This window comes from Heliangelus exortis, chromosome 1, assembly GCF_036169615.1.
Source record: "Heliangelus exortis chromosome 1, bHelExo1.hap1, whole genome shotgun sequence".
Taxonomy (NCBI): domain Eukaryota; kingdom Metazoa; phylum Chordata; class Aves; order Apodiformes; family Trochilidae; genus Heliangelus; species Heliangelus exortis.
In genome coordinates this window covers 188,215,469-188,236,072 of record NC_092422.1, presented here as the reverse complement: position 1 = coordinate 188,236,072, position 20,604 = coordinate 188,215,469, and the positions used below count along the sequence as shown (strand labels likewise).

The 20,604-nt window shown below is 37.6% G+C and overlaps 1 protein-coding gene across 1 annotated transcript in view; it reads left to right on the top strand.

Annotated features, from left to right (window-relative positions):
- SEMA3E (semaphorin 3E) overlaps positions 1 to 20,036 on the top strand; it is a 135,840-nt gene extending 115,804 nt beyond the window's left edge. Inside the window, exons 11-17 of the mRNA XM_071734052.1 lie at positions 851 to 1,073; positions 3,618 to 3,709; positions 4,916 to 4,957; positions 8,032 to 8,198; positions 12,692 to 12,759; positions 14,131 to 14,270; positions 15,945 to 20,036. Coding sequence (XP_071590153.1) covers positions 851 to 1,073; positions 3,618 to 3,709; positions 4,916 to 4,957; positions 8,032 to 8,198; positions 12,692 to 12,759; positions 14,131 to 14,270; positions 15,945 to 16,397 — 1,185 coding nt within the window. The 3' untranslated portion in view covers positions 16,398 to 20,036. The remainder of the gene's footprint in view (positions 1 to 850; positions 1,074 to 3,617; positions 3,710 to 4,915; positions 4,958 to 8,031; positions 8,199 to 12,691; positions 12,760 to 14,130; positions 14,271 to 15,944) is intronic.
- Positions 20,037 to 20,604: the final 568 nt, after the last annotated feature.

The window sequence follows — 20,604 nt, the reverse complement described above, 5'->3', positions numbered from 1 at the left end:
GAGAAAGTAAATGATTACTGAGATATTTCCAGCTTGATCATAAATGGTTTCAATTAGACATCATGTAGCAAATTGGAAATGTGGAATATATGTTAGTTGGGGAACACTATATCCAAGCATCCTAAAATTAACTTCTGTTTAATGCATTAAGTTTTCCCTAATTGTACATTCAACCAAATGAGTAAGCCTCTTCTAATCAACAACTGACATAAAGTCTATTTGCTTCAGAAAACTGTAGATTGATCAATGCAAACATTGGTATTTCAGGCTAAACTGTGATATATAATACTGTCATTGTGAGTTAGGAAATGTAATACTGTTAGAATGCCTGAGATCAAGAATCACTGTTGCTGCTGGCATAATTGTAAAGTGTTCTTATTTTCATATAGTAATACATTTTGCAATCAAAAGTATTAAGACTAGAGATTGATTTCAAGCACTAATATACTGCTGACTTTACATGGCTGTGTCTCTAGGATAGGCAACCCCTTTCTCCTAACTCTGGTGGCCATTTTGATTATCTTTGCTATGAATTTGGGAAAGACATAAGTACTATGGTTTTTGTCAAAATCTAGCAGTGTGACTATCCTGCTCTTTGTATTCCAGAGAGGAAAGAATGCCCTCTTTGTAAACGTGACAATGCCAAGTCTCTGTTCTGCGTTCCCTTCCTTGATTTCTCATAATGAATAATCCACACGTGCATAAAGGACAGAGTTCAGTCTGAGTTTCTACTGTAGTCTTCTGTGCCTGTTTTTATGCCAGGTGATCTGTAGACCTATGCAAACAAGATCTGTTTCTCACATATTATTTGGCAAACATGGAGGATAATCTATATTCTATATTTTTGCAGTGTGCCAGCAAGGTGAATGGTGGCCTGTATACTACCACTAAAGATTACCCTGATGAAGCTGTCCATTTTGCCAGGACTCATCCACTGATGTATCAGCCCATAAAACCTGTTCATAAGAGACCAATACTAGTTAAAACAGATGGCAAGTACAATCTTAAACAAATAGCAGTGGACAGAGTGGAAGCCGAAGATGGGCAATATGATGTCTTGTTCATTGGCACAGGTAAATTAAAGAAAGCAAGGAACATGATTTAATAGGGTTTTTTTACCTCTAGGATGAATGGCATTCTGTGTAGTCCAAAAATAAAAAGTCAATATGACATTCCTTATTAATCATTGCTTGTATGACTACCAGTCTTCACCTTGAAGAAGAGGTTACTCATTCTGCACATGTGCTTCACTATGTTGATAACCTTTTAAAGAAAAGCAACAGAAGGGAAACATTTAAAGACTAGGAAGAGAAACTTAGGTATAGGGTTCAATTTTATTCTTTTTTCTTTTCCTGAACAATTGTCCTTATTTTTAAGACTTCAGAATACAATCATGTATCTGAGTGTAGTTCTGAGCTGAGACCTAGAGACCTGAGAGAAACAAAGGTGATAAGATTTTCTAAAATACCAGTTTAAGTTACTAGTTTTATTCCATGTTTTATTTTCCGTAATTCTGGAGACCGCAAGTCTAGCAGGTATCATTAAAAAGATTCCGTATTTGAGTTACAGCACAGCTCAAGGAAGGAGTGAGGAAATGCCCAACTTTCTTAAAAACAAACTGTTAGAAGTTTTTTTTCAAGTTTTCTTGTCTTCATTTTGCACCATTTTTCTAAGATACAGAGAGCTTGTTTAAAGAGGATTTTTAAACATCTACCAAAAAAATACGATTAAGATAAAATATATCAGAGACCTGCCCTAAGTAATCAGAGAAAAAAATGCATTCTAATGGTACTTGAAAAATAGGAAAACTTAAGAAAATAAGAGGAAAGCCTGGCACTACACAAGACTTTAGTCACATCTAATCTATCTGGAAAAAATCCAAGGATTCATACATTCACATTTTATCAATTTAATAACAGGAGTGGTATCACAAATCATTTTCGCCATTTAGTCTAAGGAAGCAGTTACAGTGAATTATTTTTTACTAATGAAATTCCTCTGATAAGCACATTTCAGTGTTGAGAACATTCAAAAGAAGCATGTTTGTAGAATATAAAGGCTTATTTATACTAGGGCTTCTCTATAAGCTCTTAAATAGCCTCAGTATGGTCTCAGTGTTGGACTTAATGTTGTCCACAAAATACTGTTTTAAGCTTATTTCTGTACAACAGATTTTATAATGGTGCCTAGATTTTTCATATTTTCTACTTGCATTTGTGATTGAGATATTTTTTTCAAATACCCTGGTACACAAGTCCTCTGTTAAGCAAAATTAAATCCAAGAGGACTTAAGTGTGTGTTTTAGTGCTATGCTGGACTCACACCCAATGGCTGCTTAGTCTTCTCAAGATGTCTGATCTCAGGTGAGAAGAAATAGGAATTCAGGTTTAAGAAATTCTAAAACAAACCCTGAAATTGGTACTCTGGCAAAGCTCCCATCCCAAACCTCACTGTGTCCCTGGGAAATGTAATGTTAAAAAGAGTTAATATGTTTTTATCCAAGTCCAGTACCTGCTGTGCAACATAAGTAACCAGAGAGGTTTCCTTTGGGTAGTAGTGCAGGTTAGAAAGGTTTATCAAAGGCAAAGTGGGAATGTCAGGGCTAACTTTCACGTGTCTGTCAGCAGGATTCAGAGGGATTTCCTTATGAAAATCTGAGCTCAGAATGCAATTTCTTTTTACTGTTCCATCACAAAATGGATGCCTTTGATTATATATTGTCTTTGAGAAGTGGTGTATGACCCTAATGGTTCCTCTATGTTTACCTCTTTGAACTTTTGCTGAACATTTTTCTCAGTGCTTGTCTGTTTAATATTTCACCTGTAAATCAAACATGACTGAAAGTAACAGAAGAAAGGAAGTGATATCTACCATAGTTGATGACAAATCTTTAGATTAAGGAAAGAAAGACTATTCTAATAATAGTCAGAAGAAGACCAGGTGCTATTCATGTGTTTTTATTTCCTACAAGAGCTGTAGAGACAAAGAGGCTGGTAAATCTAAACACTAGTGTACCTTAGACATTTTTAACATTTTATGTGTTTTTTGGGTTAGTCTGCCTTTGACTAGCACCTTCAGCTCTACAGCAGCTCAGTGTTTCCCTAGAGGACAATGAGAACTTTGGACAATGAGCCCCTGAAGGTTTTTGTGCTCTTGCCTGAAGGAACAGAGTTGCTGCCAGCCATTAAGGATAGTTAGTGGTTTCCTAACTGGTGTAAGTACTCAGATCCTGTAATTAAAGCTACTTTATACTCCCATGCTTTGGTGGACTCAGCTCCTGCTTATGCATTTCTTTTTCTGAAATATGGTCACCCTCTTTGATCCTTTGCAGCTCACCAAGAGGTAGCAACCCAGAGTTAGAAAAATACAAGTCAATTAACCATAAAGCTCAACTGATATCTCAGTTGACTCTTATTTGCCAGGGACAAATTGTCATGTGTTTATTTTCTGAGAGTAAGAATCCTAATTAACAATAGTGATTTGCAACTACACATACATATTTATAAACTTCTATCCATTATCAGTTTGAAGAAATAATTTAATGTATTTAAAATCCATATGTGTTTTCACCAGCTATAAAATTTTTTGTTTAGTTTTGTATTTTTAATTTTTCCCAGATAATGGAATTGTGCTGAAAGTCATTACAATTTACAATCAAGACACAGAATCAATGGAAGAAGTGATTCTTGAAGAGCTGCAAATATTCAAGGTGAACTGTGATTTACCTGAAGCATATATACAAGTCTTGAATTTTTCTGAAGAATTAATATGTCTACAAAATCTCAGGATTGTCAAATATATAATTGTCTGCAAGAAGTTTTGTAATAATCTAGTTATTTTATGACATGAAATCTTCATTTTAATCTGAAGTTTTTATAAGGTGGAGTTAGCCCAACTACTGAAGTGTATTGCAAAAAACCAGGACTACTGTAATTCCGTTTACATGCTTGGAGGATGTAGCATGACTTTTTATTAGACACTTACTGCATTTTATTTAACTCCCCTTGTATTCAATTAAGTATTAAAAATATTATAATTGCATGCACAAAAATGTGCCTACTAATATCTTGGAAGCTTAAATGAGGTTCAGATTAAAAAAAAACTCAATCCTCAGAAGGAGTGCATTAGTTAATCTGTCTTCACTGAGTCTTATTGAAGCAAAACTTCATTCTGCTTAAGACTAACCCATGATTAAAGCTCAGTATTTGGTATGTGGCAAAGCTAATACAGTGAAATTCTCTTAGTAAGTATTCACATCATGTCATGTTAGCCATATGTATGAAGAGGCTAACCTACTTGCAACCATACAGAAAAAAAATCTAGCATCAAAATTTAAATATTTACATCTGGCAGTGAGGCTATTTACTTGTTGCCTGGGGAGAAATCACAGAAATTGTCCCTCTTGTTAAAACTGGTTTTCAATAGATCTGTTAGGGGCTATGTCTTGACATTGCTTCAGGAAATAAAAGCAGAGGGCAGAGAGAGAAGACAATGGTAAAAGAAGGAATTCCTGCTATTTTTATCTTATCTTCAATTAATGTTTTGTTATAAAGAACACTCCATTTATCACTCTCAAGGAGAACAAAAGAGATTCAGTGGTGGCAAGAGCTGATGTCATGTTTGACAGGGAATTTTTAGTGTTCCTGTGGCTCTGATGATCCTGAATGAAGTGTTGGCTACTTGTTTTTAAATGCACTCTTTGAAACCAATACTTCTGAAATTCACAATTTACTAACATCTTTCTGTAGCATCAGAACTTAGAGAAAGTCAAAGTGCTTTGTTTGATTTATATTTGACTTTATAGTCAGTAAAGCTGAATAAATATAAGTAAACATCAACACTATTTTACTTATTTACTGTCATAGCAAAAAGGTATTCTTTTTTAATAAGAAATGAAATGTTTCCTATTTTGTAGGTGCCAGATCCTATTATTTCTATGGAAATCTCTTCCAAAAGGGTAAGTATTTAACAAGTTTGAAATGTAAAAATTATAACTAAAATGTAACAAAGCTATAAACTCTATAGAGATAGACAGATAGCTAGACAGATGTACATCATCTATAATGAGATCTGGTCTTATACATGTAATCCTTCTGTAATATAAAATTACAGTTACATGTTATGTCCCTTCATGAAACATTTATGATTTTCAATTCTAATGTTAAATCTTCTTATTTCACAGTATCATTCATATCAAGGCAAGCAAACCCCAATCAGTTCCATGAGTTACTGGCAAAGTAATCAAAGTAGTGATTAGCTTGGTGGATATGACAACTCACAGAAAAGTTCCTTGCTGATAAACACAGACTTCAGCCCCCCAGGGATATTAATGTAAAAGAGCCTTGCTGACTTTCACACAAATCCAGTTGTCCATGAAAGGCAAGGCTGCTTGGATCTAACTCCCTTTTGAGTTCCTGTTAGTTTCTGATAATCTAAACACCCAATTTATTATTCATGTAGGTAGATTCTCATTCGTATCGTATCATAGATATCTGTACCGTATGATTGTATAATCTCAGGATGAAGCCATTATAGACATCCCAAGATAGTAGTATCTTAATAGATCTTAGACATCTGGCACCATATAGGTGCACATAAACATCGTGAAACACAAGTAATAAAAACTGAAAATTGCATTACTGGGAGGTGTAAGTGTTCCCCAAAAGCTCATTTTAGACTTGGTGTCCAGTCAGCTTGCATGCTTTGTGCAGGTAATGTTGAAATACAAACTCCTGTAATGGCAATTTAGGGGACAATATTAGGCATAAGTGTTCTGAATTATTTCCTGGACCAATCTGTTGTTTTGTTTTGTTTTCCATGGGAAAAGAAGCTTTGTATTGTCTAACACTGTGCCAAAGTGTTTTTTTGGAGAAAGGCTTCAGTGTCTTTTCAGATATTTGCTCACCTTTGGCTCAGAAAAATGTTTCAGTAAAAGGGTTTCACTGGAAGAGTAAAAAGGAGTTTTGGTACAAAAGTGAAGCAGTCTTCCTCCATTATATCCAGCTCCCAAGAGGCTGCTAACTACTAGTTCAAGAAGTATCTGGAAAGAATTGCAAAAAAAACTGTCAAAGCAGTTGTTGAAGAACAAACTTTCTTATGAGAAGTAAAAGTAGCTTAACTTTCTCAAGATATCAAAGAGTGGGAAAGAACAGGCTAGCCAGATACAGAATTTCAACTCTGCAAAGTGACTTCCTAGTGCCTAAGGATTCTTGAACATTGATGGCAAAGTAGTATCAAGATTAAATAACCAAGTTCAGTTTGTTGAATGTAGATTATCTTGAAACAGGATGCAGTTGTCTGGTACTGGGGACAATTAACTGTTGCAATATATGTTAGGGACAGCGTTGGCATGAAGTCCTTTTATCTTTAAAATCATATCTGTGAGCAGAAGTATAACTAGCTGTGTTTATGTGAATAAAACTACATAGCTTCTCTGCTTGAGCGTTTTGGCTGACAAAGGAGTTTGTGAGCCTGTGGAGACCTTCTTGCTAGCTTTGTCTCAATATCCTTATAACACTAATCAATCTTCACTAAGTCAGTAGCACAATAAAATATGCTTCAGGACTGAGCTAGTTATCTGCAGAGGCTGAGAAGGAATGTTCTTTGATGTTCAGTTGACTAGATATTTTTGGATCCTTTTTGCCCTCCTCTGATGAACCAAAATTTAGTCTTTACCCCTACATAAAGATGAAAAGAAAATTCTGTCTTGTATGTCTCACTGAGGCTTGTTCATGTCTGCTGGGACAATCATGCTGCAGCCTTTGCAAAAAAAGAAAAATCCCCTCAAACAAGAATCCTATGTTTCTACTACATTCCAGCTGGCAGGGTACATTCCTGCAACTATCATCTTTCAGGTTTATCTCACCTGAAAAAATATTCAAGCATTACCTTTACCACCTTCTGTTAGTTTTAATTTTTTTTCATTTTTTAAATTCTTTTTTTGTGATTGGCAAGTCAGACTAAATGGGCTGCTCATATTTTTGAGCTTTAGGAATTTTTAAATATCAGATTTTGAAAGATTGGTCTAATTAGTGTGAATTATGTACTAAATTTGGGCATTAGGATAAGCACAGCTTAAGTGTTCATTAGAATCCCTTTTTCTGACCATTAAAACTATGGAAGTGAGTCATGTATAAACAGTTCCTCTTGCAGCACAAACTGCATATTTCTGTGATAACTCCATTTACATTCTCTACCAACAAGATTTTTCCTTAAATGCCTGTAAATTCAATTTATTTTTTTCTGAATTTACTATACCAGCTCATGAATTGGACTGATCACCTTTCACTTGATTTGAAAAAGGACATTTATGTGAACTCATAAGAGTCTAACAGTCTCAGGACAAAGGCTGCAAAAAACAAAACAAAACACTACAAATAAATATTAAAGTAGATTGTGATCACATAATCTATAAGGAAGGATTACACAGTAACAGGAAAACATTTGTCTCCTATACAGTGAAGGACAATACAAAATGGAATAATACAAATAATAATAATACTGTGCATGGGTATTTGCGGCCATAATGTAATCAGCCCTATGAAGAGTTAGATTTACATGATAATGCCTATTTTAAGATTGAGGTTCCTTTTAACTTGCATATTTAAACTTCTTTGTTTGAAATCTTTCATGTCACATTTGGGTAGTTTTGGGGTTTGGTTTTTGGTTTTTTTCTTTTTTGCAGGTCGTTTAATTGACAGAGAAGTGGAGAGAGACAGGCAGTAGACACTATCTTGAGCAACAAAAAGAAATTTAAAACCCTGTCTATTGAAACACAAAATTTACAAATCTGAAACTCCAAAAGTGAGGAAGTGACAAAATAAACATTCATTTTTCCCCTCACTCTGTCCTCATGTGAGAGAGTTTAGCCTGTAAACATATTTTCCTACAGAGTAACTCTGCCTCCTTCAGGGCACAAGCTGGATGCACAACTGACAAGCAATGCTAAAGCTACTCATTTCTAATAACTCCATTGGTAACATAAGTTTTAGCAGGAATTTGAGGAATTTAATCATGGTGGTTATTTTCCAGCAACAGCTCTACGTTGGATCTGAGTCAGTGGTAGCACAGGTGAAGTTCCACCAGTGTGACATGTACGGCACTGCCTGCGCAGACTGCTGCCTCGCTCGAGATCCGTACTGTGCTTGGGATGGCATCTCCTGCTCCCGATACTATCCCACAGGAATACAGGCAAAGAGGTGAGAACTGCTGCTCTCTGTGGTGTCCTTTTTGCAAAACAGCTGCTACTGTAGAGATCCTACTGCAACACAAAGTACTTCGTATCTCCCCTTTATAAAAATAACTGAGCAGTAGGAAGATATGTAATTTGCTAATTTATTAGCACAAATTTAGACGATTACAAAGGACCTAGATTAACAAAATGGCATAAAGTTCCATGTCAGGAATATTTTCATGAATGAAGCAAAGTCACTTAATTATTTGCACCAAGTTTTAAACAAACTTCCATTTCCTTATATATCTTTTGGTGTTCACAGGAAAGATTCCTTACAACAGACACCTATTTTCATAGTATTATTCCACTCAAATATCACAGTACAATACCATGAAAGCAAAAAAAAAAAAAAAGAAAAGCAAAGAAAAAATCTGTGTTCACAGTCATATACTTTCAGTAGCCAAAATGAAACCAGAGTATCTGCAAAGGGTAAGATTAGGACTAGGCTTTCTTCAGTGAATTTATTAGGACAAGTTACTCTGGAGGCCTCTTCAAAGCACAAACCTAATTTGTGTGCTTTAAGTCTTCCCTTGAGAAGACTTCTTTCTACCACCACTGACATATTCATAGCTCTTGGCCTTCACTCTTTTGTGCAGTAATTTCACTTATACCTGTCATCTTTCCTTCTCTCTCAAACCCAGGTTGTTCAGTTCAGCTACAAAAATACTTACCAAGCATCTCAAACATGTGTATTTGAATCCAGACCTTTTCACAAGACTTTGATTCAATTTTGTCTCTAGACTGAGCAATTTCTAACCTTCGTCAGCAAAAATTTAGCAATCTATAATTCAAACCCTCTCCGTGGCTTTTTTACATTTACTTTTTTTGCAAATATATGCTTATAGATACTAGACCTACATGGACTGCAATGAACAGAATAACTTCTGGAGATAGTTTTGAAAACAAGTAGAGATGGTTCAGTCAGAACCAAGTTACTTCATCTGAAACAGGTTACTGTTCCTTAAAGAAAAACAGGAAAGCTTTTCACTATTGTTTTTCTTTCCCTACACACCTTATCTTTCCAGGAACCTGGATGCACTCAAACAAATGTACTATTGACTGCTCTCAGGCACAACAGACATTTCTCTGGATGTTTCTTAGAGACAATAAACAGAGAAAGAACTAAGTAGGCTACATTAAAATATAAAAAAAATTACAAATACAGCCAATGACTCAGCATAAGAAACTCTTGGATTTACTACACTGAGGCACAGGTTAAGCCAAGTAAAAAATCTACGCCACTTTTACAAGTGGGATTGAGGCATGTTCTCATGCCTCTTGCAAGCAGACCTAATAGAAGAAGTGGGCTCTGGTTGTCTTCTTATATGAGAAGAATCTGGCTAAAATTTTCAGACCCCAGATTAAGAAAGATGAGCAGCTACATAGTGGTCCAAGGAGATTAATTTCCTACAGCATAAGTATAAATTGGATTACCATAATTATGAAGCATATGAATTACTCATCTAATGATGTAAAAGTCATTTGAAGAAGAGAGGTTTGAAAAGTTTCCCAGCAGCCTGCTAGGACTTTATAAGCATTTACATTGTTCTGCTGGCTATTTATTGTCTAAGAAAAGATAAGAGAAACTCGGTCAGTCCTGAACTACACTGTACCTTTTTAGCATATTTCTCACCTAAGACAATTTCCAGAGTAGCAGCCCCTAAGTCTCCTGGGACACACATTTATCCAGAGTTGAGTGATACAGGCAGCACCCCAGGCACCCTCCAGTGCATTACTTCCCCAGCATTCAGCAGATCAGCCTCTACAAGATGAAAATACTCCTGTTATCAACCTTCTTCTCTTAAGATAAGCACTACAGCAGCACAGGAGGGATTTGCACTCAATTGAATGCTCTTGAAGTCTGTAGAACTTGTTTTACATAACAGAGTCTGGGGAACAAGCAGCAAGAACTAATCATGTTGAGAGGGATGAATGGCATTTGCTTTGTTCACTTCAGCTCATAGCTGAAGTTCAGAGCATTTTAAATTTGAGCTTACACTGTGCAGTACAAGGAGAGGAAAAAGAGCTACTCAGGACACATGTTTTAAGTTGCCTCATGCTGTGTACTGGGTGGAGAGCTCTGGTGGAAAAGACAAAACTCATTAAACAACATGGACTTTTCTGATACCAAGTGGCCCTGAGCAGGCAATGACCCTGCCATGGCTGCTCTGGGCTCTAGATATGCTCCCATAGCATACACGTAGTGATTTAGCCTTGTGTCAGAGTTCCAGATTTCTGCATCAGGTAGTAAAAGTAATGTATTTGAGAAAAACAGAGGGTATTTAAGGAAACTTGTTCCCCCTATTCCTGGTAGCCCTCACTTCATCAGGACCTGTGGAGCTGTGCCTTGCATTATAACACACGTACCACTGTCAGCTTAGATGCAGTCCCCAGTTGCACTTGTGAGAGGAGCCCTGCTGGTGCAGACCCAGCACTGCAAAGAGTTCTCTTTATTTCCAGTCTTATTGGTGAAGAGTTGAGCCAAAGGAAAGATGAACAGTGTGTCCTCCTCCTTTTGATTCAAATGCTACCTGCTTTAGGTACTAATTCTTCTTAAGTATGACAAGTGTTTAGAGAAACATGAAACAGAAAAACTGTAAACTAAGGTGTGTGCTCTCTTTTATCCCCCTCTTCCCAGGGAAAGGTAAACAGAGTAATAAGGGAGAGATACTGTAAGGTTACAGGAAAAAGAAATTGAAAAGTTTAATAAAATAATAAATAATAGTTGTTTATATAAGAACACGTAAACATGGAACCAACACTCCTCAGATGGGAATTATGTCCCAACCAGAAAAGTCCCAAACAAGACTCACCGACAGATGGAGTGTCTGAATCCATGGTGCTGGTGCACAAAAAGCCTTGGATCGGGGTTCTGTTCGGGCTGGAAGGGGAGAATGAGCTGTCTCTATGAACAATGCTCTACTCTAGCAAGAAAACAGGATGAAGGAGCAGCAAAGTGCAAGATGACAAGGAGGAAAAAAAAAACAGCCCCGAGACTACTGGGGCACTCCCTGAGGAGCCATTTGGCAGTGACCCCCCTGTAAGGAGCACTGGGATTGGTCCGTTCGGGTCGCCTGACCCACCCTCCCCTCCTCACAGGCACAGCCGCTCCCCCCCATGGTCACTGCCACAGCCACAGCCTGGAGCCTGCCGGGACCAGGTTAGTGCTGCCATGGATGAGGTTTATCCTGGACCTCTCAAGCCAGGGCAGTCTACCAGCACCACTGGATCAGAAGTCCATGAGGGTGACAGAAAATATTTACAGTCTACTGCCAGCTTAGAAATACAACAAGTAAGGTCCATGGGCGAGATCTTTAAACAGTGTAACCTATGTAGTTGCAGTAAATATGAATTGTGCCAATTAAGAGTTCTGCCTTTTGTGTTCGTGTAGCACTGGAGAAAATACTTATTTAAGCAGTAGATACAGAGAATAACTAAACTGCTTGGCTTTCTTGTGTCACACATGATTTATACTGTGCATGTACCTGCTGTGTAAGATTTGCTGCAGTGCATGTTTCTATTCATCTGTTATGTAGGCATTGGTAATATAGTGTAGAGTTACTATTTATCCAAACATAGGAAAGGCATCCTTAGTATAACCAAATTTCATGTTAGAAATGTTACATATGGCAAGATATGACATTCCAATAGGCTCTTTTTTTGATCTAGTAAGCCATTTTATTTATCAGAACACTCAGAGAAAAAAGTCGCATAAAAACACTGTCCTGGGAATGAACCATACAATTATGATTTTAGTTATTGTTCTTTAAATGCTTATAAAAAGCCAAAGTCCAAATCTGACAACAATTTTTCTCTCAAAAGCAATCACATTATTTCCAGACCACAGTCTGAGTTCGCAGTTTCTGACCACAGCGCTGCCACTAGCTCAGTTTCTAGGCCTGGGCAAGTCACAAATGTGTCTGTTCCCCTACTTGAGAAAAATTAGTTTAACAACTGTTTGCTATACAGATGTGATAAAATCAAGGATTTGTTCTGTGCTTCGAGATTCCCAAGTTAAAAAAAATATCATGAAGGAGAAGGATAAAATAACAGCCATAAACATTCACGGCAGACTGTTCTAAACTAAGAAAATTTCCTTGGCTTTATAGACAGACAGAACACAAAAGCAGGCAAAAAAAGTCCCTTTGACACTGACTGATATCCAGTTGGTACAGAAAATCTTGGTTTAGTTTTTATAACATCAGAGGAGTTACATAAAAACTGGATGTGTAGTTGTGCCTTTTCCCCAAAGAATTGTGTTCCTTTTTTCAGACATGAGTTTCCCTGTAGGTTGAATAGAGAGAAAATACCAGTACGTAAATTAATGCTTCTCACAACAATGCTAAATTTTTAGGAGATAAGATTTAGCTCATGTTTTTCAAGAATGCCATTTTAGCATAAACCAAGCAATCTGTAAGCTAAACGTTGTCTCAAACAACTCCATTCTTTCCCCTCCAGGCGCTTCCGCAGACAAGATGTTCGGCATGGAAATGCAGCACAGCAGTGCTTTGGCCAGCAGTTCATTGGTAATCTACTCACACATTTACAAATTGCTAACAAATGCCTGGAGCTGAGAGCACAGACTTTGCCAAGAGTATGAGCCAGGGCATGATTTCACCTGAGTTTACTGTCATATTCCTATTGTAAATTGTAAGATTCATGAGATGAGCCCAGTTCATCCTAATAAAAGAATGACTTTGTTTGATGAAAGGTCAGGTGCATCCTGTGACATTCATGTAGTCCTGCAGCCTTGTTACACAGATTAAAGATGTGGCTAATGCATCACAAAGGCTTCCAATGGAAATACAAGTAGAAAGATTGGATGGGAATAAGACTGCATCCTGATGTGAGTGTGAAATGCTGCCAGGACACTGAGGCAGAACTAAAGGCACTCCATAGCACAGACATGGGCAATGACATCAGAAAACAAATTTGACCTCAGTATTTTCCGTTATAACAATAAATACCTTTTATTCTTTACAGAAGAAAAAATATCAACTCTAAAATATTACTTTGGTTAGGTAGACAGGGAAAAGGTATTTTAGATATTCAATATTAGATAATTATTTTACTAGAAAATCTTCGTTACAATTTATGTCCATTGAAGGATTTAGTAGATTCTGGAAAAGTATGTTCAAATATGAAATACTTATTGTACAGTCAGTTTGAAATACAACAGAGAAAACACAATGTCACTCTGTATTTTTAAGGATATAAACCTCTTTGATCTCAAGAATATTTATCACTAGTATGGAATAAAATTCTTTCATTAATGAGGCAGCTGGACTCCTCCAGTATATCATCTAGCTTATCTTCCTCCAGATGGTTTGTTGGATGGAAAAGCAAAATTAAGTTTTGATAAATTTAATTCACCTTGTTTTTATTAGCAGCCTTGGGCCAGAACTATACATTCATTTTACATGTACACAACATATCTATCTAACATTGATTAGAGTAGTAATAGTTCTTAAGATTTTCATTCTGCAAAAGCCTATGTGCACTTATTGTTATTCCTAAAAATATTTCATTACTTATATTTAAGCAAGTATAGAATCTTGTTTCACTGACTGAAAAGTAAATAGATTAACTATTCATGAGAACCAGGCACAACCAATTAGCAGTGTAAAAAGCTGAGATCTGTTCCTCTGTATATAAACTTAGCTGAATCATGGCACAATTTAGCCCATTTATCTTACAGCCAGATGCTGTGGGAGTCTGAGATGATGGGAAAATTCACTTAGCAGGTCAGATCTTCACCAGGCATTGCTTTTCAGTAATTACCTGATTGGACCTGAATTCAACTTCACTCTTAAAATAAATATACCCTGAATTTGAAGTGTAATAAGTATTGGCAGTAACGCATATTTTTAAAATATTTCTTTTCCTTCACCTTCTAGGTGAAGTCCTGGAGAGAACTGAGGAACGACTTGTTTATGGAATAGAGCACAACAGCACCCTTCTGGAGTGCACCCCTAGGACCTTACAAGCAAAAGTAATCTGGTTTGTTCAGCGACCTCATGAAGCAAAGAAGGAAGAGGTAAATATTCTTCTATACTTCTATTCTTTTAACTGAACTATACTTTTAACTAAGAGACCACTGTTAGGAATCTTCACTGAAGAGCCTATCATCAGTTGCTGAAATGTACGTGGGTACTTTATACTACTAGTGTGAATTTATTTCATTGTTTGTCCCTGGAAATTACTCATTTTTTCTTGAAAAACTATATAGTCATTAGAAAAAGACAACTCTCCGCCCATGCAGGAGGATTGGAACTAGATAATCCTTAAGGTCTCTTCCAACTCTATCCATTCTGATTCCATTCTAAATAAAAGCAGAGAGAGGTAGAATCATAAGTCATAGAATCAAAGAATAGTGTGAGTTAGAAGGAACCTTTAAGGATTATCTAGTCCAAACCCCCTCACAATGGGCAAGGACATCTTTCATGAGGCCGGATTGCTCTGAGCACTGTCCAGCATGACCCTGAACACTTCCCAGTGATGGGGCAGCCACAGCCTCTGTGCACAAACTTCCATTGTCTCACCACCCTCACTACAAAAATATTATTCTTTATATCTATTTGAAATCTACCCTCTTTCTGTTTAAAACCATTGCCCCTTGTCCTGTCACTACAGGCCCTGGTAAAAAGTTTTTCTTTTTTCTAATCCTCATGTTATGTATTGAAAGGCCACAGTAAGGTCTCCCTGGAGCATTCTCTTCACCAGACTGAACAACTCCAGCTCTCAGCCTTTCTGCATAGGAGAGATGTCCCAGCACTCTGATCATTTTTGTGGCCCTTCTCTCGACCTGTTGAAACAGGTTCATGTCTTTGTTGTACTGAGAACCCCATAGCTGGATGCAGTGCTGCAGGTGGAGTCTCATGAGAGCTGAGCAGAGCTGGACAATCACCTACCTTGACCTGACCACACTTCTGGTGCAGCCTCAGATACTGTTGGCTCTCTGGGCTGTGGGTGCACATTGCTGGCTCATGTCTAATTTTTTATCTACCAGTTTCCTAAAGTCCTTCTCTGCAGGGCTGATGTTAATCCATTGATCATCTGGTACTTCTTTTCTGCTTAATATTCAGTACCTTACTGTTGAATAGAAAGACGAGAATTCCATCCTTCTAGGCACTTCTGCAGGATGGATTAGACAGCTCAGGTCTCCCTGCTTGGTAACATCTGTGAATGCCTCATAGTTAATAACCTAGCTCTCAGAATCTGTAGGGGAAACTCACACCAAACTGAGAAACTGAGGCTTTAAGATCACAATGGTCCTGTAGCTATATACACAAATACCTGTAAGTGTCTCCTCAGAAACTTTTGCCAATATAACATATATTGCAGGTCAGCAGACACATAAAGTACTTCCCCTTTGATTTGCATTCAGTGGTTTACATGCATGTTTCCCTTATTTCCCTCTGTGATTTAGCCACAAGTGACTAACTCATGCTGATAAAACAGAAAACTATCTGTTCCACTATCTGTTCTTCCTTGCTTCCAGATTATCTAGACAGCTTTCCTTTCACAGCTCAGTCACTTCAAGTAAATATTTTTGTAGCTTAAAAAAATACTAATTAAAAAACTGTGGATCTCTAATCTTCCTCTGAAAAATTGATATTGCATTCATGAAAATACAATTCAGAACTAATTGCACTGATTTACTGTAGTAGTAAAGTCTTGTGCTCTATAACTGCATCCATTTGTTTTTCAGGTGAAGACAGATGACAGAATAATCAAAATGGACCTTGGCCTCTTATTCCTGAAGCTGCATCGACTGGATGCAGGGACCTATTTTTGTCAAACAGTGGAACACAGCATTGTTCACACTGTCAGGAAAATCACCTTGGAAATAGTCGAGGAAGAACGTGTAGATGAAATGTTCAATAAAGACTATGAGGAGGAAATACCTCACAAAATGCCATGTCCAATGCAGAGCAGTATACCTCAGGTATCAAGGCCTTGGTACAAGGAATTTCTTCAACTAATAGGTTACAGCAACTTCCAGAGGGTAGAAGAATACTGTGAAAAAGTGTGGTGTACAGATAAGAAGAGAAAAAAGCTGAAAATGTCTCCATCCAAGTGGAAATATGCCAACCCTCAGGAGAAGAAGGCAAGGATCAGGCCAGAGCATTACCGATTGCCCAGGAACGTAGCTGATTCTTGATGGACAAAATCCTTTCACTTTTTCTGGGAGAAATTTTATTTGGACTTAAGTAAGAGGGAAAGATCACTCTTGATTTTGGTAAATGACCCTGGTTTATATATTTAAATATCAGGACTGAAAACAAAAATGCTATAGTAAGTTATACTCTACACTCATGATGACTGTTTAGAATAATTTTAAGCAGAATCTTCTTAAGTGTCTGATTCTAAGTAGGTGAATGCGATCAGAATTTTGCATTATGGGGGACATGACAATCTTCAGATTTTGAGTGCTTGAATCAGTTTCCTGTGTGGACTATGCTTGCGCTGTATATTGTTGCACATGGTAGCATATTTAAGCAAATTCAAATAGCTAAGCATTCATAAGCAGATGAAAAATACAACTCCTATCTTCAGTTCACAAATTGCTCATGCTTCTGAAAGTGGCACATCTTAAGACCTTTGCTTTTGATTGTGGCCTGTCTGAGTTTATCACTGAGAATAATCAGTTGTGTTAATACAATGTACTGCTATTTCTAAAAATAATGAAGGGCAATCCTGCTTTCTTCCCACCCATTTTTGTCTCATCTGTCATTTACAAAGTGCAGTGTGCTCTCACAGCTAAGTAATACTGCCCAGTAACTTGACATAATTCAAATGCATGCCGAGAACACAAACAGAATGAAATTTGTCAATTTATCTACATTAAAAATTTGAATAGTGGTTTAGATAGAAAACTGATCTATATCGTCTACAGTCATGGACATTGCCTTAGTAATGACACGAATTAAGGGAGTGCCCTCTTGTGGCAAAACAAAGCAAAATCCGGTACGACCATCTATTTTCTAAAGAAGTGTGTGTAGCAAAGAATTACCCAGGTTCACAGCTGCTTTGTTTTCAGCACACGCTTCTATTCTCCATGTACTAAATCCACTGATTTAGAAGGTAGTGCTGGAAGTAATTTATACTGGAAAAGCAGCATTTAGAGTGAATACTGTTTTATGTTGTTAACGTGCTTTCTGAGGTAAAATGTAGTCATAAAAAGTTAGGATGTAGCTTAAAAACAAGAATTACAAAAGCATTAGGCAGCTGTGTTTCAGGGTCTGATCCAGGTAAATATGTTTCTGATATGTGATCTCTGGTCAAGAAGGCTGCTTTATTGCTCTTGTGAGTGATACCAAGAGAGGAGATCAAAGAACGAAGTCACGTAAAATATAGGTCTTTAAGGACTTGGAAAAAAAAAGTGTCTTTCTTGAAGTACAAGAAAACAGATACAAAAAAACTCTATCATTTCACTGCTTGAGAAACCTGTTATTGTTTGAATTTTTTTAAATTGTAAATTAAATAGGGAAGTCATAAACACATATGAGTCATAATGAGATATTCCTCAAATGAGAATGTGATGCCACTGGGGAAATCACCAAGCCGATGTAGATTTTGATCCCACCAAGAAAATGTACAATTGATTCACCAGCAACAAGGAGTTTATGTCAAGCTTCAACTTCTAGTCACAGAATCACAGAATGTTAGGGATTGGAAAGTACATCTGGAGATCATCCAATGCCCTGGCCAGAGCAGGTTCACCTAGAGCAGATTGCACAGAATGGCATCCAGGTGAGTTTTTCCTGTTCAGTATATTAATCAATGACCTGAATGAAGGATGGAGTGTACCCTCAGCAAGTTTGCTGATGACACAAACCTGGGAGGGGTGACTGACACACCAGAAGGCTGTCCTGTCATCCAGCATGATCTGGACAGTATGGAGATGTGGGCAGAGAGAAACCTTACAAAATTCAACAAGGGCAAGTGTAGGCTACTGCACTTGGGGAGGAGTAACCTCTTGTATCAGTACAGGTTAGGCACTGACCTTCTGGAAAGCAGGTGTGTGGAAAAAAAAAACTGGGAGTCCTGGTGCAGGATGACCATGAGCCAGCAATGAGTCCTTGTGACCAAGAAGGGTAATGGCATCCTGGGCTGCATGAAGAAGAGGGTGGCAACCAGGCCAAGGGAGGTTATTCTCACCCTCTACTCTGCTCTGGTGAGGCTGCATCTGGAGTACTATGTCCAGTTCTGGGCTCCCTAATTCAAGGACAGGGAACTGCTGGAGTGCATACAGTAAAGGGCTGTGAAGATGATTAGGGGACAAGTGCATTTCTCTGATTTCATCTCTGGTGAAGATGGAACTGGATGATCTTTAAAGTCCCCTCCAAGCCTAGCTATTCTATGATTCTGTGATTCTACAAAAAGTATGAAAGATTAGGGGACTTTTTAGTCTGAAGAAATCTGAGGGGGGATCTTATCAGTGCTTATAAATACTTAACAGGTGCATGTCAGGAGAATGGGGTCAGTCTTTTTCAGTGATGCTCAGTGTCAAGAGGTAATGGGCACAAACTTGAACATAGGAAGTTCCATCTAAACATGAGGAGGAAATTCTTTACTGTGACAGTAGCAGAACACTGGAACAGACTGCTCAGAGAGGTGTTGGAGTCTCTGCCTCTCAAGAAACAGAATTTTGATTTAATGGGACTTAACAGCCTGGATAACAGAGATTTGCTATATTTGCTGTGCTATCAAAGGCAGCAATTGATGCTGACCCAGTGTTTTCCCAGCAGGCTGTGTGTGAGAGGATCTGGCAGTTGCTGGCAGGACCAGCAAACTTTTCTGTGCTTCTCTGGTAACAGAGACTGTCCCAGTGACTGAGAGGAGCCTGTGAGCACACTGTCAGGGACCAGAGCATGAGGAAATCAGGGGTTCACCTTTTGTCAATATAACAGGTGATAAACCTTTCCATCAGCCACTTGTGTTAAGGAAACCGATGTATCTGAGGGTTTTGCACTTTGATCTGTTTGCCTAACTTTGATCTGATACAGGAGACTGGATAAATTCACTGTTCCATGGCAGTTTAATGGAACTCAGCTGCCCTTAGGATGGTCTGTTTACAGTAATACAGAAAATGCTAGCACTGAAGGCTGTGGCAGAGAGAACAAGCACACACAGCAAGCATCCCTGATTTATGTTTAATCCCCTATATAATCGCCACTGGCATCCTTCATGGAAAACTGTTAAAACAATGCTGAAATCCTTTCTGATTCATTATGGAGCCCCCTTCTTTTCAACAGTTATGGGGGTTATATTTTACTTTTTCTTATTAATTTGTAAGTATCTAGAGCCAGATTTACTATTAATGGACTATTAGCAAGGAATAACAGCATCTCAGCCTGATGGAACAAATATAACTTTGTGTCTCTCTCTGAGATTTCCGGTGAAAATCATGGGAAATGCAAATCAGGATTCCTGATTTAACACCACAGTGTGTATTTTTATCTTCCCATCCCTTTAATGGTTACATGTAGACAACTGCATTAAATTTTTATTAACCTTACAAAATTTAAATTTCTAGCTCACATCTGACTTTCATGGCTGCAATGCCAGTGAGAATTCAGAACTACAAGATCTTGTTCACAGTGCTGTGACATCAGTGGAAGAGAAATGATGATAATGTATTTTGGAAGGATAAGAACAAATGTGCTTGTACACAGACAATGTTATTTAAAATGCTTCTTTGTATATTTGGGGGACATTGTCTGCTTCTTTTCATTATGAGTTTGATGTATTTTGTATGTGCATGAAGTGGTCAAATTATAAATGTGATTAAGAACCATATTTGGCTGAAATCATCTATGTTATTTCTCACAATTCATTTTCATCAAACAAAAACATTATGTGGCATATTGTCGCATATTGTTATTTACAGATGCTCCTCATCATGCATTTTATGAGCAGAGACCTCAGTACAAAGGGATCTTGGTATATGGTTTCCTAGTGGGAAACCTTGGCACAGCTTAATGAGTAGCTTTATTTTGTTGATGTCAGGTACATTTGGGAAAGCTATGACTAACTGGAGCAGCATCTACTGCATAAAGGTATTTTGAGAGTGGATCAGGGTCATTTAAACCCAGAAGGTTCTAATTGATGGAAATTCACTGAGAAACAGCAATTTGGATAAAGCTCTGATCTCTACCTTGCTTCCTGATGAGGGACAAGGCAGATTGCTTGGATGGATTAAACACCTATTTTTCATTATTTTTGCTCTTTTGTTGTCAGTGAGATTATTGTCACCTTGTACAATCTCCTGAGGTCTCAGACCCTGCTGCAAGATCAAGACAGGAGACTGCTAGCCTACTGGGAAATTCCTGGCTTTTATATATCTTAGCACAGGCTTTTAGGGT